Genomic DNA, 19800 nt, shown 5'->3' with positions numbered 1-19800 from the left:
GTGAGTTTGGGTTTGCTGGCTAGGTCACCTGGCAAGTGGTACATTTGTCGACCAATTCCATTAGGAAGACCCTGGAGCCTTGAAAGTGAATCCATCCCTTTTGGAGCAGTTCATGGAGCTTGTTAGTGCCCAGATGCGTGAGATGGTGGAGGTGGGTGGTCAAAAGTTGGCCAGTGACTCTAGGTAAAAGCAGGTTGACAGTAGGATCCTAGAAGAAAAACCCAACAGGCTGCCCTCCCTTCCCTCCTATCCATTGGCAGTCGCCATCTGAATAGTGTGGAGGGTCCAGTGGAGGGTCTGGGATGGGAAATGAGGGACCAGTTGGTTCCAGGTCACCCGGATGGCCAGCACGAGAGCATGGGGTCAGCCCCGCATCACAACTGCTTTAGCAGCCTCGTCTGCCCAGTGTTTTCCCATGGTAGGGAGAGACAAGCCACTTTGATGTCCAGGGGTGTAGACAATGGCAACTTCACGGGGCTCCCAGACGGATGCGAGAAGATCCTGGATATCCTTGAGGTGGGCCACGGGCTTCCCAGTTGAAGTGACAAACCCCCTTTCCCAGTATGCATGCACATGCAGGGTCATGAAGGCATAGCGGCTGTCCGTGTAAATGGTGACTTGCTTGTCCTTTTCTGCACGCAGGGTGGCTGCCAAGGCAATCAGTTCGGCCTTCTGCGCTGAAGTCTCCTCAAAGAGGGAGGCATCCCAAATGATCTGGACAGTATGGTCTACTACTGCGGTTCTAGCTCTCCTACCTTGTGGGGACACGAAGCTGCTGCCATCAGTGAAGAAGAAAAGGTCCGAGTTGGCTAGAGGAATGTCCTTAAGGTCAGGCCGTGCAGATATCGATTCCACAAGGATCTCTTGGCAGGAATGATTTTCGGTGTCGCCGTCCCCAGTAGGGAGAAGCGTGGCAGGATTAAGGCCGGACACCACCTGAAAGGACAACCTGGCCTTATTCAGGAGGAGCTATTGATAGTGGGTCAACCGAGTATGGGACAGCCAGCAGAGGCTGGCGGAGGACGCTCTCAATGGTGTGTGAAGTGGCAACAACAAGTGACTGGCCATGCGTAAGTTTGTCAGCATCTTTGACCAAGAGGGCCACTGCCGCAATGATGCGGAGGCAGGAAGGCCATCCTGCCAAGACGGGGTTGAGTTGTTTGGAAAGGTAGGCCACTGGCTGATCCCAGGGTCCCAGTTTCTGGGTGAGGACCCCTTTCGCCACTCCCTGATGTTTGTCAACTGATAAGGTTTCTCTGGGTTGGGTAGGGTGTTATGATTACTGCAGCATAGCCTTCTGAAGATCCTGGAAGGCGATTTCTATGTCTTCGGTCCATGTCCAGTTCAAGGTCTCCAGGGTGGCAGCATAGAGGGGTTTTGCTGTCTTTGCAAAGTTAGGTATCCAAAGGCGACAGTACCCCACAGATCCCATGAATTCCCATACCTGCCGAGGCGATGAGGGAGTGGGGATGGAGAGGATAGCCTGGGTCATGGCTGGGGTGAGCCAGCGGAGACCATCCTGAAGATGGTAGCCAAGGAAGGTGACGTCCCAGCGGGCTATGTGTGCTTTCCTGGCACTGACACGATAGCCAGCAGTCTCGAGGCAGAGCAAGAGGTCTCTAGTGGCTTCCTTGCAAGATTCCTCGGTGGGGGAGGCAATCAGCAAGTCATCCACATATTGCAAGAGAGTCACCATAGGGTGAAGCTGGCGAAAAGGTCTCAAATCTTCCGCCAATGCTTCGCTAAACAGGGTCGGGCTGAGTTTCAGCCCTTGGGACAGTCTAGTCCAGGTGAGTTGGATTGTCGAGTGGGTTTCAGGGGAAAACCACTCAAAAGCAAAGATGGGCTGACTAAAAGCAGCCAGTGGAAGGGTGAAAAAGACATCCTTTAGGTCCAGAGTAGTATACCAAATCAAGGAAGGGTGTAGATTGCTAAGGAGAGTATATGGATTTGAGACAGTGGGGTGGACATCCTCAATACACTTGTTAACTTCCCGCAAGTCTTGAACAGGCCTGTAATCCCCTGTACCAGGTTTACGGACAGGGAGGAGCCGGGTGTTCCATGGAGATTTGCAAGGCGTGAGAATCCTGAAGGCCAGGAGATGCTGAATGTGGGGCTGAATGCCGAGTCTGACTTCTACTGACATCGGGTATTGTTTGACTCCGATGGGGGTGGCCCTGTCCTTGAGGGAGATGATGATGATGGGCAGTTGATTTATGGCTGACCCGACTCTGGAGAGTTTAGCCCAGACCCTAGGAATAGAATCTACCCATGGCCGCACATGGGCAGGGATGTCCAAGGGGGGCGGGTCAGAATATAGGAGGTGTTCGTCCTGAAGAGCTAGGGTAAGAACCGTGAGAGGGGCTCCTGAATCGTCTGTAAGGGACACGGTTCCATGAGAAAAATGAATATGGGCCCCAACCTTATGCAAGAAGTCTCAACTGATAAGGGGAGCAGGGCTTTCAGGGATAATGAGGAAGGAATGGGAAACCTGGCAAGTCCCCAGATTGACAGTCCATGCTGTGGTCCAGGGGTACCAGTTGGTCCCCGTTACCCCTTGGACCAAGGAAGTTTTGGAGCTGGTCCTCCCTGGGGGTGACAGGAGGACCGAGTGTTTGGCTTCTGTGTCCACAAGCATAGGAAGGGATTTCCCCTCAATGTAAGTCGTTACCCAGGACTCAGGGAGGAGGCCTGAGACCCATCCCCCTCAGTCATCCTTGGCAAAGGCAATGACATTCCTGTTGGGCTGTCCCCACCCAGCATTGGGGGAGTTATCCCAGCACCTTGTGGGGGGCTGCCAGCCTTGCCTCACTCTGTCCTGTATTTTCTGGGGGCAGTGATGCTGCCAATGGTCAAATTTCCCACAAAGGAAACAGGGGCCCCATGGGTGCCGATCAGATGGCTGCCCACCAAAGGGAGGGGGCTGGGTCAAGGCTGCCACAAGGACCTGGGTAGTCTGCTGTTGGGTTTGGATCGATTGTTTTCTAGCCTTCTCTTCCCTGGACTGAAGGTCCTGCAGACACCTGAGCTCACGTTCTTCAGCCTCCTTCTGCTTCTGTTCCTGCCTAGTGATGTCTTCTTGCCTAAGTTGGTCAGCCCGCTCCTCAGGGGTTTCACGAGAGTTAAAAACCTTTTCTTCCACCTTAAGTAGTTCGGTCAGAGATTGAGCCGTAAATGTGTCAGCTCTCTGGAGCTTCCTGCAAATGTCAGGGGCTGACTGGTTGACAAAAGCAAGAAGAAGAGCTGTCTAGCTATTGGGCGCTGCTGGGTCTACTGGGGAATAAATGCGGAAAGCTTCCTTCAGCCGCTCCAGAAACGTGGCAGGGGTCTCCTCAGGGCCCTGCCTAACAGAGTCCATTTTAGCCAAATTTGTGGGCTTGCGGGCCGCTGCCCAAAGCCCAGCGAGGAGAGTCTGGCAGTAGGACTGAAGACACTCCCTACCTTGATCATTGGCGAAGTTCCAATCAGGCTGGTCGGTGGGGAACACTGCAGCAAGGCATGCAGGGTTGGTGGTGGGCCTCCCATCGTCCCCAAGAACCAACTTCCTACCTTCAGCAATGATCTGATCACTGCGGAGTAACTGCTGACAATCATCCCAAGTGGGGCTGTGGGTGAGGAAAATAGACTCGACCAGGTCTATTAGCTTCTGGGACTGCTCAGAGAAAGGGGGATTTTGATGTTTCCAATTATACAGGTTGGAAGAAGTGAAAGGCCAATATTGGAAAACGAGGGGACCCCCCCGCCACCATGGGGCCCGACAGTTTGGACTGGTAGGACAGTGGTAGAGGAGAGTGCTTCTGCTGGACTGGGAGGCAGCGGCTGTATCAAGGGTGCCCAGCCTCGGGTGCGATGAGCTGGAGGGGGGCTGGGTAAGTCAGCTCCCTGTGCCGCCGCTGCCTTGTTCCTGTCAAGAGGAAGGAGGGGATATAACTGAGGGGCATAGGGAGGGGGCGGTAGGGGAGGGTCAGGGAGGGGTTCCTTGGGCGGTAGGAGGACTGGAGGCAGGAGGGGCTCCTCAAGCTGAAGCTTGTTGGGTGAGCCCCTGGGCTTAGTCTTACTGTCTAATGAGGCTACTAGGACGTGGATGGCCTCAGTGTAGGGTTTCAACCAGGGCGGAGGATCTAAGGCCAGGTCCTGCCAGGTCAAGATGTAAGGGACTGGTCCAGATGTCCTTCTGTTCCTGGGAGGAGGGCCCGACCCCGAAGAGCAGAGATAATCTCCTTCTGCCAGGTGCCTCCCCTGAGCCATCCGCACCAGAACATGGGCCATTTGCTGTTACAGAGGGTTTGCAACTTCCCTCTGCGGACAGCCAGGTCCAAGTTTGCTGCTCTGGACTTGAAGTCAGCATAATGTTGAAGCACCAGGTCCAAGGGGGCTGACTGATTCTGACCCATTTCCTCCCAAAAAGGGAAAATGTGGCAGAGGAGGACTGTACAGAGGACCGATAGACTGAAAGATAGACAAAGGATTCTCTTAGGAGTTCCGAACAAGGTCTCCACTGGGGATGTGGGCAAAGGCCGTTCGGGGCCCTCCCAATGCTCTTTCCCAAATAATCCCAGTGTTACCCGATTCACCTGGGGATCTTGGGGCATCCCCCAGTCTCCCTCAGGGGTGCAGTTTTTTTCCCAAAGGGAACTCGAACCCTCTTGGTTCCTTACCCAGGAGGGATAATCCCGACCCGACGGAAACACAAACTCCGTCTCGGGGGTATCAAACCCCCAAAAGTTCCAGGTCAGTATCCTGGACCGTTGATCCTCTACCTCCCCTCAGCATGGAATCTGCTGTCCACTAAGCCATATGTTCAGCGAGAGTCCTCCTCTCCCCCATCACATCAACACTTCCAAACACACAACCAAGTCCACTCGTCTCACCTGAGGATCTGGTCCAGAATAATACCCTTGGCCCTTCTGTCCAGAGGTTCCAAGGTGGGGACCCAATGATCCCGGACGAGCCCCCAAATGTTAGGGTCCGAGTTCCACCCACCACCAAGGAAGACCAGTAGACAATGCAATCAAGCAAAAGGGTCATTTATTGACCTGGTGTGCCCCGGGGGAGCTCAGCAAGAGAGTTCCCCTCCCCTCCTCTCAGGGGCTGGTATATATGTTCTCAATGGTTCCTGTTTGGCAAGCTATGGCGGGGGGGTGGGGGGGGCGGGTAGTGCTAGGGGAGGCAGGGCTGTGATTTTTCTCGGGACGCTGAAAAGGAACATTTTGTGGTTATGGGGTGGTGGCATTATTCCACCTGGGGCCAGGGGTTTTGCAACAAGGTATTCTGCAAGACTCAAACGGCTTCCTGCCTTGGTCTCCTTCACTACTATGCCACCATCTTGGCTCTGCCTTCTGTGGCAATATTTTAATCTTGGTCAGAGAGAATTTTTACTAGCTTCTATCTTCCCTGGTCACTCCTTGATACAATCCTGGGTATCCCACATACTTGACAAGACAAGCATTTATCCATTGACAACTTCAGGACCCATTTCCTTTATCTGATCTTATATTTTTATAATTCTTTGTGTTCTTCTAGTGTCTTTCCAAATCCAATCATCAACCCTCCCATCTAGTTCACATCATGAGCTACTTTCTCCATTAGCCATTGACAAGCGTTAAGTGGTGAGCAGAACCAGAACAGGATATATATATAGTAACAGAAATATTCTATGATAGTCAACTGTGGTGGACTAAACAATTATCAGCAAGGCAAGGCTCCAAAAAAACCCCAAGGGAAACTCATGATAAAAAGACCCCATTATACATAGTTGAAGAAGGAACTGTTGGAATCTGATAGTAGATCAAAGCAAGCCATCTGTCACTTTATTTCTTCCATGAGTGTTTTTTAAATTATATTAGTGATGTGTGTCTTCAGTCATGACATGGGGAATATGGAAGTATATATCACATGAAAACATTGATATAACCTCTATCATACTATTTAATACCTGGTTAGAGGTGGAGGGTAGGGAGGGAGAGAATCTGAACTGAAAAATGTCAGAAAACAATTGTCAAAAATTGTTTCTACACATATAACTGAAAAAACAGTCAATGAAGAAAAAGAAAAGTAGTAGGTGTTCCTGAGTTACCTTGAGGCTTATGGGAAAGCTGGTAAAATCAGGTGGGGAGGTGAAAGCTACCTTCCTTTGAATTATGCCATTGAAAGTTGGCAGAATCCTCTAAGCACATCTAAGGCTGAGAACCACCAATTACCCAGCAAGCAGCCCAAAGGCTTTTGGAACTTTTGGTAGTGTACAGGTACTTCAGTGTTCTTGTTTAAGGTCTGGGTACACCAAGCATATCTATGTGTTTCTCGTCAATTTTCAGGTCATTCTTAAAAATGATGAGTGTGAATTGCTAGACTCATCATGGATACCATTGCTAAGTGGGCCTTTCTTTCAGATGGCTGATCTATCACAGATTAGAGAATCTTCTATGCCAGCTCTAAAAAATGTCTAGTGTGGGATCTTTTTTACTTGATTTGGCTTCTGTGAACTGTTCCTCAGGAAAATACCACATTACGTCTTCTTCCTTTTACTCAGTTTCTCCCTGAACTAGTTGTTCCATTGTTTAGACTCTTGGAAGTCACAAAAGTGTGACTTCCAAAGATGGAGAAGCCCAGGCTCTGATGGTACTGTCCACCATGACTTGCTTCCATTTTCCTGTATACTTCTGAATAAGTTTTATAAATGGTCCCAACTGGGGCAGAGTTATGTGGCTTAGCATATAACAGAGTAAGGCCTGAAGAAGGGAGGTCCTGGGTTCAAATCTAGGCTCAGATACTTCCTAGCTGGGTGTCCTTGAGCAAGTCACTTAACCCCAGTTGTCTAGTCTTTACCACTCTTCTGCCTTAGAAATAATAGTATTAATTCTAAGACAGAAGATAAGGGTTTAAAGAAATTGTCAAAATATTCAGATATTGAGTCACAACTAGCTGAATATAGTAGGTTGCCAGGACCTCATTAAGCTGGGGCTATTCTAATCAGTGTTGACTACAGAGATAGTCTCTGGATCTGGAAGTAGTAGTGCCAAAATATCCACTACGCTATTGACACCAGCAACTTCCTTGACAAACTTCAGATTCATTTTAATGTAGCTCAGGCATGGATAGTCCTTGTCACTTATTCCAAGACGTACCAGAAGTCACCCAAGATCACTGTCCAATCTTCATCATTACTTTGGTGCTGGGTGCCATGAGTCCCCATTGAAGAAATCTACACATAATCAGTGTGGAAGTCAAACTTAGTGTTTTCAGCGCTTGGGATGACCACTTCTGGCTCCATCTTCATTCCCCAAAGCTGATTCTCAGGAATTCAGTCACTCCCAAACCAATCTGTATTCCCTTCTTGGGTGTACATATCACTCCAATGTCCATCGAGGCCATAAGTGAAGCAAAAGTTAGCTCTGCCCTCTGTTGGTGGCATCTTTGCATCTGAAGGTCGTAGCCACTGGACCCTTGACTCTTGGCTTCTCTCATTATAACGTTCCTGTTCTTTCAGCAGGTTTTCTGTAGGTACTGGCCCTTGAGTCTGAGCAATCAGAGGTGTTCTCTTGCCAAGTTTCATGTGAATAGCATATTGGATAGAGTGAAGGAATTGAAACCTGGAAAGTTTGAGTTCAAATCTTGCCCTAGATACCTACTAGCTGTGTGACTCTGGACAAGTCACTTAATCTCTGCCTGCCTCAGTTTCTTCTTCCATAAAATGGAAATAATAATAATACCTATCTCCTCCCATGTTGTTATGGGACTCAAATGAGATAATATTTGTAAAATAATCTAAAAACTTTAAAATGCTTTATATTAAAATGCTAGCTATTATTATATTAACATATAGAATTATCTAAAATCTACCTATATATTTCATTGTATCTCTAATGTCTGACACATAACAGGTGTCTAATGTATACTTATTGATTGATTCTCCTTCCTAATAATAATAATAATAGCTAATATTTATGAAGTATCTACTATGTGCCTGGTACCATGCTATGTGCTTTGCAAATATTTTCTAATTTGATCTTACAAAAAAACCCTAGGAGAGAAGTACTCTTATTATTCCCATTTTACAGATGAGGAAATTGAGACTAACAGAGTAAGTAACTTGCCTAGAGTCATACAGCTAGTTAAATATCTGAAGATGGATTTGAACTCAGGTCCAGGACTCAATCCACTAGTTGCCTTTAAAAACATGATTCTGCAAAAGGGTCTATAGGCTTCTCCAAATCTGTGACACACACAAAAAGATTATGGTCCCTGCTCTATGATATCTCCTACAAGTGGTCATGCAATCTTTGTTTCATACAATATTTGGGATAGCTTGGGTGCCATATATATATGTATATATGGCACCCAATCTATCCCAAATATTGTATGTATATATATATACATATATATGTATATGTATACATATATATGTATGTATATATGTATGTATAAACCCTTACCTTCTGTCTTAGAATCAATATTGCTTATTGATTCTAAGGTAGAAGAGTGGGAAGTGCTAGGCAGTGGAGATTAAGTGACTTGGTCCAGATCACATGGCTAGGAAGTCTGAGGCCAGATTTTAACCCAGGACTTTTTGTCTCTAGGGTCTGGCTCTCAATCCACTGAGTCACCTAGTTTCCCCCTTGAATGCCATATTGTGTATGTTTAGTCATTTAAGTTGTATCTGACTCTCTGTGGTCCCATTTTGGGGTTTCATTGGCAAAGATCCTAGAGTGCTTTATGATTTTTTTTCTAGTTCTTTTTACACATGAGGAAAATGAGTTGAACAAGGTGAAGTGACTTGCTGAGATTCTTCCAGCTAGCGTCTGAGGCTGGATGTGAATTCAGGAACTTGGCATTCTATCCACCGTGCCATCTAGCTCCCCAGTCTGATAGCCTTTCAGATATTCAAACACAGTTACCATATTGCCTTTGTGCCTTCTCTTTTCCAGGTTAAACAGGTCCAACTCCCTCAACTGATCCTCCTTTGACATCGACTTTCACGTTTTTGGTTGCCCTCCTCTAAATACCCTCCAGCTTCTCTATGTCCTTTTAAAGGCACAGCCCTTGGAAGAGGACACAGTATTCTAGAAGATATAGAATATATGGAAGCTAGACCTCTCTCACTTTAGCTTAGAATCACTGAACCCAGCACTGAAGATGTGGTTTGGCTGGACTCAGATCTTTACCAACTTTTCTTGATTGCTGCACTCTAACTTGAACCTTGAGTGGCTAGATGGCAAAGTGGATAGACTGCCAGACCTGTAATCAGGAAGACTCATCTTCCTGAGTTCAAATCTGGCTTCAGACATTTATTGACTTTATGTCCTTGGGTGAATCATTCAACCTTGTTTGCCTCAGTTTCCTCATATGTGAAGTAAGCTGGAGAAGGAAATGGCAAGCTGCTCCAATATCTTTGCCAAGAAAATCCCAAATGGGGTCATGAAGAGTCAGACATGACTGAAAATGACTACACAACAACAAACTTGAACCATAGAGACTTGGCTACTCTTTTGATCCTAACCCTGTCTGCTGCTAGTGGTGCTGAAAATGATGGAAGTGGTGATTATATTAGAAACTATCATGTAAAAAACCAAGGGCATCAGTAAGTCTTCCCCCACCAAAAAACATTTTTGAAGCCAAATTTGGGATTATTCTGTCCAGATGATGGTCATTGGTCCATTCTTCAAATCTCAGGTTACTCTCAGTCAATCCATAAGTTTCTTGACGGCACGGTAGGCTTGTGGTCTTCTACACATTTTTTCATAATACTCTATATAATTTAATTTCCTTTCCTTTCTCCCAAGGAAATACAAAATAGGTATATTGCTTCCATCACTTCATAAACGTAGGACCCCCACCCCCAAATCTGAGAACTCTAGCTCTAATATGCCTTATTACTTTTCCCAGATTCTATGTATCTATTTTATAGAATAAATTTAGCCAGTTGTGGTGTGAACCCTATGCTGTATGATACTCTCTGATTTTAGTCAATGCTAATCCAGTTTTTAATTCGGTCACTTCAATCATGTCTGGGTCTTCATATGGGGTTTTTTTGGCAAAGATACCAGAGTGGTTTGCTTTTTCATACTCCAGTTCATTTTACAGATGAGGATACTAAGGCAAATATGGTTAAGTGACTTGTCTAGGATCACACAACTAGTAAACATCTGAAGCCAAATTTGAACTCACAAAGATGAGACTTCCTGACTGTAATTTTGCCACCTAGCTGCCCCTACTACTCCACTATCAAAAGAACTTAGTCAATCTATAAAAGCAGTGTCAATGACAAGGAAGGAAATTGAGCAGTACAGTTATTCTTTGCTATGTGAATGAGTATCAGCTCTTACAGACTTGGGGGCAAGGATTTTTAATCTGGGGTACATTAATTCAAAGTATTTTTATAACCATATTTCAATACAATTGGCTTGCTTTGCAATCTATATAGCTTTATTTTATTAGATGAAATTATTTCAATTTAATTATTAAGTAAAAGAAAATATATAGGAATTTACACAATGATTCCAAGAAGTCTATATAGACACCACCAGTCTGCCAAGGGAATCCAAGATAAGAAAAAGATTGAATATCCTTAATCTAGAAGAATAAGAATGTAATTTCCCCAGCACAAGTCCTCTCTCTTTCACTGCCCACCACTACCTATTGAGCAGGTGAGTGTCAACAGTTGCTTCAAAAATCAACAAGTGTGGGGGCAGCTGGGTAGCTCAGTGGAGTGAGAGCCAGGCCTAGAGACGGGAGGTCCTAGGTTCAAACCCGGTCTCAGCCACTTCCCAGCTGTGTGACCCTGGGCAAGTCACTTGACCCTCATTGCCCACCCTTACCAATCTTCCACCTATGAGACAATACACTGAAGTACAAGGGTTTAAAAAAAAAAACACACTATAAAAAAAATCAACAAGTGTGGGCAGCTTAGATGGCTCAGTGGATTGAGAACCAGGCCCAGAGATGGAATGTTCTGGGTTCATATCTGTCTTCAGACACTTCCTATTTATGCCACCCTGGGTAAATTACTTAACCCCCCTTGCCTAACCTTTATAATTCTTCTGCCTTAGAACCAAAACACAGTATCGATTTTAAGGTTTCAGAAGGTAAGAGTTTTTTAAAAAATCAACAAGTATCATATATACATTTTTTACTTTATTTCCTCCATGAATTTTTCTTTAGTATAAGCAATAAGTGTCTTTTTCACAAAATGATCAACAAGGAAATATGTATTATAATATGTAACATAACGTAGTGTATTATGATGCATATAATAATATAACAATATATTTAATAACATTCATATTATATTACCATTATTAATGTAGGTATTATAATCTCTATCATATTCCCTGACTTCTTGAGAAGTAAGGAACAATGCGGGGGGAGAAGAATGAGACAGATTTTTGTACATGGCTAATGTGAGAATTCGTTTCTCTTTAATGAGTATATTTATAATTTATTACATATTTATAACAAGTTACATTTATTATATTATTGCTGTGTTACATATTCTATTATGTTATAAATAAAAATAAATGGTAACAAAAAGAAAAAAGCTTAATGATAATCATTGGAAAAAAGTAAGAAAGAAAAGAACAATGATGAATCATTTAAAACTGCAAATAAAAGAGCAAAAGAAAATGGAGAATGAGACTCATATAAGCAAAGTGATGGTAGAACTATCATGTTAAATTCGAAAAATTTTTTAAATCAATGTAAAGTGAAGATTCACAATTTCATTTGTGATCCTTTTTTCTGTCCTTTGAATGTGGAAATCATGCTTGTTAATATTTATCAAGTTCACAGTAATAAAAGAGAAAATTTTAATTAAAGAAATCAGTAAGTATCCATATGTTGAGTGCCTACTGTGTGAAATCCTGGTTCCTTTGGTAAAAGCTTATGATTCAGTGCTATCTGCCTTCCAGAGGTTTTTTTTGTTTTTTTTTTTTTTTTGGTTTGTTTGTTTGCGTGGTTTTTTTTTAGGAGTCTTACTGGGCAGGCTGGAAATCTGCTCAAGCCTTAGAGCAGACACGAATTCTATAAAATATTTTGCTTTGATTGATTCTGAGGGCTTTGGGAGCCTACCCGGACTCTTGAGCTTGGAGACATCATGAATTTATTGCTGTATTTCTTACTAAAGCCATACATATGCTTCCCTGTCTCTGCTTGCCTCTCAGATCTGGCTTTGTAACACCCCCCTCTGCCCTTTGCTCTGTGTGTACCACCTGGCACAAGCCCTAATCTCATACAAGTCTTTCAGCATTCAGAGGTCCCGGACTCACTCCAGTGAGTGGCAGGTCCCCTTTCTCATGACTGTGGGACTGAAACTGCACTGCAGAGCTCCCATTAAGGGCAGCCTATCCTGATTGTGCTGAGGAGCTCAGAATTCACATGACACACACATTACCCCCCGCCAAAAGGATCACATATGAAATTGTGTCTCTTCATTTTACATTAATTTTAAAACACATATTTTTCAAATTTAACATGATAGCTCTAACATTGCTTTGCTTATCTGAGTCCCATTCTCCATTTTCTTTTGCTCTTCTATTTGTATTTTTAAATGATCCTCTTCATAAGCATTACTTTTACTTTATCTTCAAGCTCAGGCATCAACCTCACTTTTAAACCTGTCTGCAGTTGGAAATTTCTTCTCATGGAAGGACAACCACAAGTACATTCCCAGCAGGCTATTGGGATGTTTCATTTGGTCTCCATACCAGTTATAAATATAGTCCTTGCAACTGGACCTAGAGGATATCCTGCCCCCGCCATGTCCTGGCGGTCTCATTGTCCCTTTACAGAAGCATACGGGATATTTGTCTGCTTAATGTAAACTCTGAGCAGAGGATACCCTATGGTCTATTGTCCTGCCTTGGTTTCCCAGGGAGGTGCTTTGATCTCTCCAGGTTGGGATAGGGCCAGTCTTATACATTGCTTTGTACACTGGGGCAGTTGAGAAGTATAAGGAAAGAATTCACAGATTCATCATTTTGGAGTTGGGAACTGGGGGTGGCCCTCTGAGGTCTTCTAGTCCAAGCTCATTTGATTGAAAATATAGTAGAAACTGAGGCTAAGTCATGACCATACCAAAAATCATGTAGGTAGCACAAGCAGGATTTGCAGTCACATCCTCCCACTCCAGATCTAGCATTCTTTCTGCTGTGGTGTTGTGGTTGTTCAGTCATGTCTGACTCTTCATGACCCCATTTGGGATTTTCTTGACAGATTTACTGGAGTGGTTTGCCATTTCCTTCTCCAACTCATCTTACAGATGAGAAAACTGAGGCAAACAGGGTGAAGCGACTTGCCCAGGGTCACACAACTAATAAGTGTCTGAGACTAGATTTGAACTCAGAAAGACGAGTCTTCTTGACTCCAGGCTGGGCACTCTCTCCACTGCATCACCTAGTTGCCTCATATGTGTATATATGTATGTGTATACACATTTATATGTATATATACCTTCACTCTCTCTGTCTCTGTCTCTATCTCTGTCTCTGTCTCTGTCTCTGTCTCTGCCTCTCTCTCTCTCTTTCTCTCTCTCTCTCTCTCTTTCTCTCTCTCTCTCTCTCTCTCTCTCTCTCTCTCTCTCTCACACACACACACACACACACAAGTTTTTATTTTTGCTGGGCCTAATAAATATGAGCATCCTTCAAGACTCTACCCTGATTTCCCTTCTCACTCACTTTTTTTACATAGTGATCTCATTGGCTTCTGTGAATTCGATCATCATCCCTATGCAGAAGACTCTCAGATCTAGCCCTAGTCTTCCTCTTGAGTGCCAGTCTCATGCCCCCAGCTGCCTGCTAGATTGCTACACTCAAATGTCCTTTAGGTATCAAACTCATTGTGTTCCAAACTGAACTCATGTTTCCCTTCTCCTCCTAAATTCCCTATTTTTCTTAAGAGTGTCACCATCCTTCTGATCACCTAGGTTAGCAGCCTTGAAGTCATTCTTAACTTTCTCTCTCTCTCTCTCTCTCTCTCTCTCTCTCTCTCTCTCTCTCTCTCTCTCTCTCTTTCTCTCCTCTTCTCTTCTCTTCTCTTCTCTCTCCAAATCCCATTGATTCTACTCTTACTAATGCTCTTATATCCCTTCTTTTTTTCTTCTTTCATGAAGCCTCTACCCTAGTTCAGTCCCTTATATTCTCTTGCTGAATGATTATAGTAGCCTCTTAACTGGCCTCCTTACTTTCAATCTGTCCCCTTCCACAACCCTTCCTTCCCACAGCTGCCTAACTGATATTCTTGTAACACAGATCTGACCACATATACTGCCTATTCAAAAACCTTTAAAGGCATCAACTTGACAAATATGACCAAAGACAGATATAAGCAATACTGGACCCCACAGAAACATGCACACTAATGCACTCTTGGTGGAGTTGTGAATTGGTCTAGCCATTCTGGAAAACAATTTGGAACTATGCAAGAAAAATGACTAATCATTTGACTAAACTCAGAGATCCCATTCCAGATTGAACTCCAAAAAGGTTCAAGACAAAATAAGGAAAGTCTTTTGTATATCAAAATATTCACAACAGTACTTTTTGTGGTAAGGAAGGGAATAAGTATTTATTAAATGCTGGCTATGTACCAGTGTGGGTGTACTGGGTGTTCAGGGAAGACTGGTACCTCTAGGGTGAGGGCTTGCTGAGTCTTTTTCAGGGATGATCATCCTCATTTGGCATCCATCTGCCACCTAACTTTCACCTGTGGCTCTAAAAATCTGTAGCATGAGTGGTCAGGTGGTTCAGTGGATAGAGTGCCAAGCCTGGAGATAGGAGGTTGTGGGTTCAAATCTGGCCTCAGACATTTCCTAGCTATGTGATCCTGGGCAAGTCACTTGATCCCCATTGCCTAGTCCTTCCTGCTCTTCTGCCTTGGAATCTATACTTAGTATCAATTCTAAGACAGAAAGTAAGGGTTAAAAAAAAAGTATACTGGCCACACCCTGGTAAACCTTTTTGGCAGGCAGGCTAAAACCAGGCTGAGGGTAATTGCTGGGTCACAAACTTGTCATTGAGTCAAAGAGAAATCCACCCCAGGCGTGTAGTTGGTTGGTTGTTGTCCTTCATACTTGAAGAGGACCAAAATGACATCACTGGGGATGTCTTTGGACTGAAGCATGAATTGGAGTTAAGTAAGGCCTAGTTGTACAAAGTCATTGACCTCACTCTCTCTTCTCAAGTCATCAAAGTCCAGTGGCACTACAAAAGTCCATGACTGGTGATGGCCTGGGATACAGAGGATAACTGGCTTCTTCAGGGTCTAACCAAACTAAGTGCTCCCCAGAGTCTACTTTCTCTGCCTTCATGGCTGTTTGAACAAATTGTTCTCATCAACCTATTCCACTGGAGGAAGACTTCATATGCCCAAGGTAGACATCTCTCTAATTCACTGATGAGTTTGTGGCACATCAAGAAAACAGTCTATACAAGGACTATTGTAATTTAAGTGAAAAGAAGAATAAAAAGAAGCCAAATATTGTGTAATTTGAATGGCCAACCTTATCACTAAAGGAGGGATGAAAAAAATACACATTCTTCCTTTTGTTATAGAGGTGGGAGATTACTGGTATATAATCCTTCGTGTGCTGCCAGACTTCTCATTGTGTTTGTTGATTTTGTTTAACTATTTTTTGTCACAAAAGAAAGCCCGTTAGACAAAGTAGGAGCATGGATAAGAAGGTGGGGAACTGGGAAATTTTGGGGGGGTGGCATGTCTCTAAATTTACCCATCTCACTTTCTTTTGAGCTATTGCAATTCTGCTTTGCTTGAAGAGCAAAGAGCCTTCTTTGATGTGGGCATGCTATGCAGGAGGTCCTGTGCCAGTGTCTTCCAGATCTCCCAGTAGATACCAAGAACACTCTAAAGGTCTCTCTGGTACATAGTAAGTGCTTAATAAATGCTTATTCTTGAATTAGATAGTGACATGATCAGACCTGTGTTTTTGGAAGCTATGTGAAGAGTGGATTGTAGGTGAGTAGAGCCTGGAAACAGACTACTGACACTAGATTAATATAATTTCTTAGATCTATTAGAGGGGAGATTGCTTGACCTAAATGACTTATGTCTCCATCAGCCCTAAGATTCTATGATAGTAAGTTCCATAGAGACTCCAAGGAAAGAAAAAGATTACTATGGGTTTAGGTGATTAGAAAAAGCTTCAGAGGAGAGATATTGTTTGAGCTGGGTTTTGAAAGGTGGTTTAGACTGGTTCTTATAGGATATGAAAATATTCTTTTATCTTTTCACAGCTTTATCTTGGTGGTGTATGCTCCACTTCCTCTTCCTAATCTTTTTATCTGATCAATTTCTAGGAGGAGGGGTCAATTTATAGAGAATGAACTGGGGTGCTTTGTAAGAGCATCTTAAGGAAAGAAGGGGCAGAGAGAGAGGTGAAAGAGAGACAGGGAGAAGGGAGGAGAGAGAGAGGTGAAAAGCAGAGAGAGAGAGAGAGAGAGAGAGAGAGAGGCGAGGGAGAGAGAGAGAGAGAGTCAGTCTCTTTCTCTAAGGTCTTCCAGGAAATTCTTCAGGATGGAGAGCAAACTGGGATTATCTCCAAAGAGTTGGAAAACTGGGTATACTCTTTGACCCAGCAATACCACTCTTAGGTCTGTTTACCAAGGTGATCAAGGAAAAAAGGAAAAGAACCTCTATGTCCTAAAATATTTATAGCAGCTCTCTTTGTGGTGGCAAAGAACTGGAAATTGAGGGGATGTTCATTAAGTGAGGAATGGCTAAACCAGTTGTGGCATATGATTGCGATGGAATACTATTGCACTAAATACTGAATAGGTATCTTCGCTTCAGGGCTTGCCTAGCATTGATTCTGAATCTCTGCTCTAGGGCAGATGAGCAAACCCCTGCTTAGATCTTGACCACATCTCACAGATTCGTAGGATTTCTTTTTTGATAACCCTTACCTTCTGTCTTAGTGTCTATCCAAAGTATCTGCTCCAAGACAGAAGAGCGGCAAGGGCTAGGTAATTGGGGCTAAATAATTTGCCCAGGGTCACACAGCTAGGAAGTGTTTGAGGCCAGATTTGAATCTAGATCTTCCTGACTCCAGGTGTAGTATTCTTATCCACTGTGCTTCCTAGCTGCTCCCTTAACATATTTTTAAAACTCTTTAAACCCTTAAATTCCATGTTTGAATCAATATTGAGTATTGGTTCCAAGGCAGAAGTGCAGTAAGGGCTAGGTAAAGGGGTTTAAGTGGCTTGCCCAGGGTCACACAGCTAGGAAGTGTCTGAGACCAGATTTGAAATAGGATCTCCTATCTCCAAGCTTGGTTCACTATCCCCTGAACCACCCAGATGCCCGGATTCATAGGATTTTAAACTAGAAAGGACACTAGAGACCCACTGGTTGAACACTCTCATTTTATAAAAGGGGAAACTGAGGTCCAGAGGTATTGAGGGACTTGCCCAAAGTCATGCAGGTCCTAGATTTGAACTTAGCTCCTTGAAGGATGAAATCTTTATGTAGAACCTGCCAGGTCTAGGAGATACATGGGAAGGAGAAAAGCGGAATCAGATGGCTACATTGGGGAAAGAAATAAAAAGCTGTAGAGATTAATAAAGAAACAAAGACAGACAAAATGAGATCCAGAGAAACATCCATCCTGGAGCAAGGCGCTGTGGGCAGGCTCATCCTTGCCCCCTCCCCAACCCTTGTTGGCACAGCAGCCAGGCACCCCCTGCCCCATCCGGAAGGCTCCTCCGATGTCCCCTCGGGCCCCCTGGCCCAGCTCTCTCTCACTTCCGCTCTGTCTCTTTTTCTCCTGCTTCTTCGCTCTCCGTGGTCTGACCGCCTTCTCCAGCATCCAGTTTGTTTTCCTTTACTAGGTGTCAAGTGCGAACCAGTGCCAAAGTCCACATGTTACAGCTCGATAGGAATGAGAGCGCTCTCCCTGAGCTCATGGGGGAGGACAAGGGAGGGAGAGGGGGGCCTCAGCACGCCGTGTTCTCAGTGCCGGGTAGGAGTCTGCACACACACACACACACACACACACACACACACACACACACACACCATACACTGAAACACAAATGTACAAAAACACAGGAACACACACAAACACACACAAGACATACATAAACATACACTCATATGCACATAGAGCATCACATGCTAACACACAAGCATGCACAAATACACACACATGGCATATATAAACACACTCATACACACATAGAATCACACGCTAACACAAGCATGCACAAATATACATGAGAAAAACACAAACACGCAAACACATATGCACATCATCACACGAACACACAAGTATGCACAAACACACAAAAAACATTCACAAACTCACTCACATATATATAGTGTATAAACATGCACAAATTGGGGGTAGACTTGGGAGAAAGGGAGGGTTTCTCAGAGAAAGGATAAAAGAAAAATGGACCTGAAGGTTCTGTTTCTAGCAACTATTGAGGGAAGAGGCATGGTGAGGAAGATGGTGAGCTACAGGGCTTGGAGCCTGGAAGACCTGGGTCAGGTCCCTCCTCTGATGCCTACAAGCTCTGTGATCCTGGGCAGGCCACGTCAGCCTCGGTTTCCTCCATAAAATGAAGGACTCTATTGCCTCTACGGTTCCTTTCAGCTTCTAAATCTATGACCCTACGATTCGGGGAGGTGAGGGAAAAGAGGAAGAGCAGGCTAGCATACAGATGACAGGAAGAGGAGGGGGCCCCACAAGGAGAAAGCAGAGCTCTCCTTCCTCCTTGTAAACGTGGATTCCCCCATCCCCCCACCCAGGGACGTGTCACCCTCCAGAATGAGTGCTCTCAGGCCTTTGAAGACAGAAACAGCCTGGATCTGCCTTGGGTGGGGGGGCAGGGAGGAGAGTGGGGCCTGGGCACATCTCCCAACCAGCAGGGAGCCTAAGGGAAAACTGGGAGCCGAAATGATTGGGTCCACCCTGAAGAGTCCCATAATCCTGCTCTGTCCTTCCCTCCACCTCGGTTTTCCCCTGGGCTAGAGAGGAGAACTGAAAAGTCTGGCTGGGGTTGTGGGGATGGTCTGGGGAGGGGAGGAATCCCAGGGGTCAGGTTTGGAACCCCGACTCCCACTGGGGGGAGAGGGGACCACCCTCAGCTTTTTGGGAGTTGGGGAGCGCCTCTTCCAGGGCCCTGCACCCTCCTCGGATCAGGCTCTCTTTGCTGGTGGGGGAGGTCAGTGCATGGAGGGAAAGTTGTGGCCAGAGACCAGACATTCCCCAGGATGACTCACAGCTCGGGAATGCACAGCTTCAGGGGCCACCAGGGCAGCCCCAGGCTGGGCAGAGACCCTAAGATGGATGGGTAGGTCGGGGCTGGAGGAGGCAGGAGGATAGAAAAGGCAGAAGGAATAGTGGATCTGAAGCCAAGGGGAAGATATGTGGGACTGGGGGGTAAGAGCTGATAGAAGCTGTCCCTGGGAGAGAAACACTGGTCTTGCCTCCTCCCCCTTCCTTTCCATTCTCGAGATGACTCCTGCTGCAGTAGAAGGAAGGGATCCAGGTTAGCTCTCCAGAAGGACTGTCCAGCCATCAGCTTGGTCTCATGGATACGACATCTCAAAAGGTCTTAGGACATCGGGGTCTATAGAGACAGAGAGACAACGATGGGTATCCAGGCCATTCCAGGCTCCAACCCCTGCTCTACACTTTATCCCAATCTCTGCCCGCTTTGACCTCTGGCATCCGGGGAGAAGACAAATGAGACCCTGCGTGCCCTGAGGAGGCAAGAAGGATCTCTAAGCACCATCTTAGCTTGGGGAGAGCTGAAGAGCCAGAAAGGACAGATGCTCAGATGCCTG

General features: G+C 45.1%; 1 protein-coding gene across 1 annotated transcript in view; it reads left to right on the top strand.

The window, feature by feature from the left end:
- Window positions 1-3747: 3747 nt before the first annotated feature.
- The window catches only part of COL1A1 (collagen type I alpha 1 chain), a 61104-nt gene continuing 45051 nt past the window's right edge, over window positions 3748-19800 (top strand). The window contains exons 1-2 of the mRNA XM_044675119.1: window positions 3748-3770; window positions 17838-17968. Coding sequence (XP_044531054.1) covers window positions 3748-3770; window positions 17838-17968 — 154 coding nt within the window. The remainder of the gene's footprint in view (window positions 3771-17837; window positions 17969-19800) is intronic.

This window comes from Gracilinanus agilis, chromosome 4 (assembly GCF_016433145.1).
Source record: "Gracilinanus agilis isolate LMUSP501 chromosome 4, AgileGrace, whole genome shotgun sequence".
Lineage (NCBI taxonomy): Eukaryota > Metazoa > Chordata > Mammalia > Didelphimorphia > Didelphidae > Gracilinanus > Gracilinanus agilis.
The sequence above is the reverse complement of the archived record's forward strand: the minus strand, read 5'-3'. Positions and strand labels throughout refer to the sequence as shown.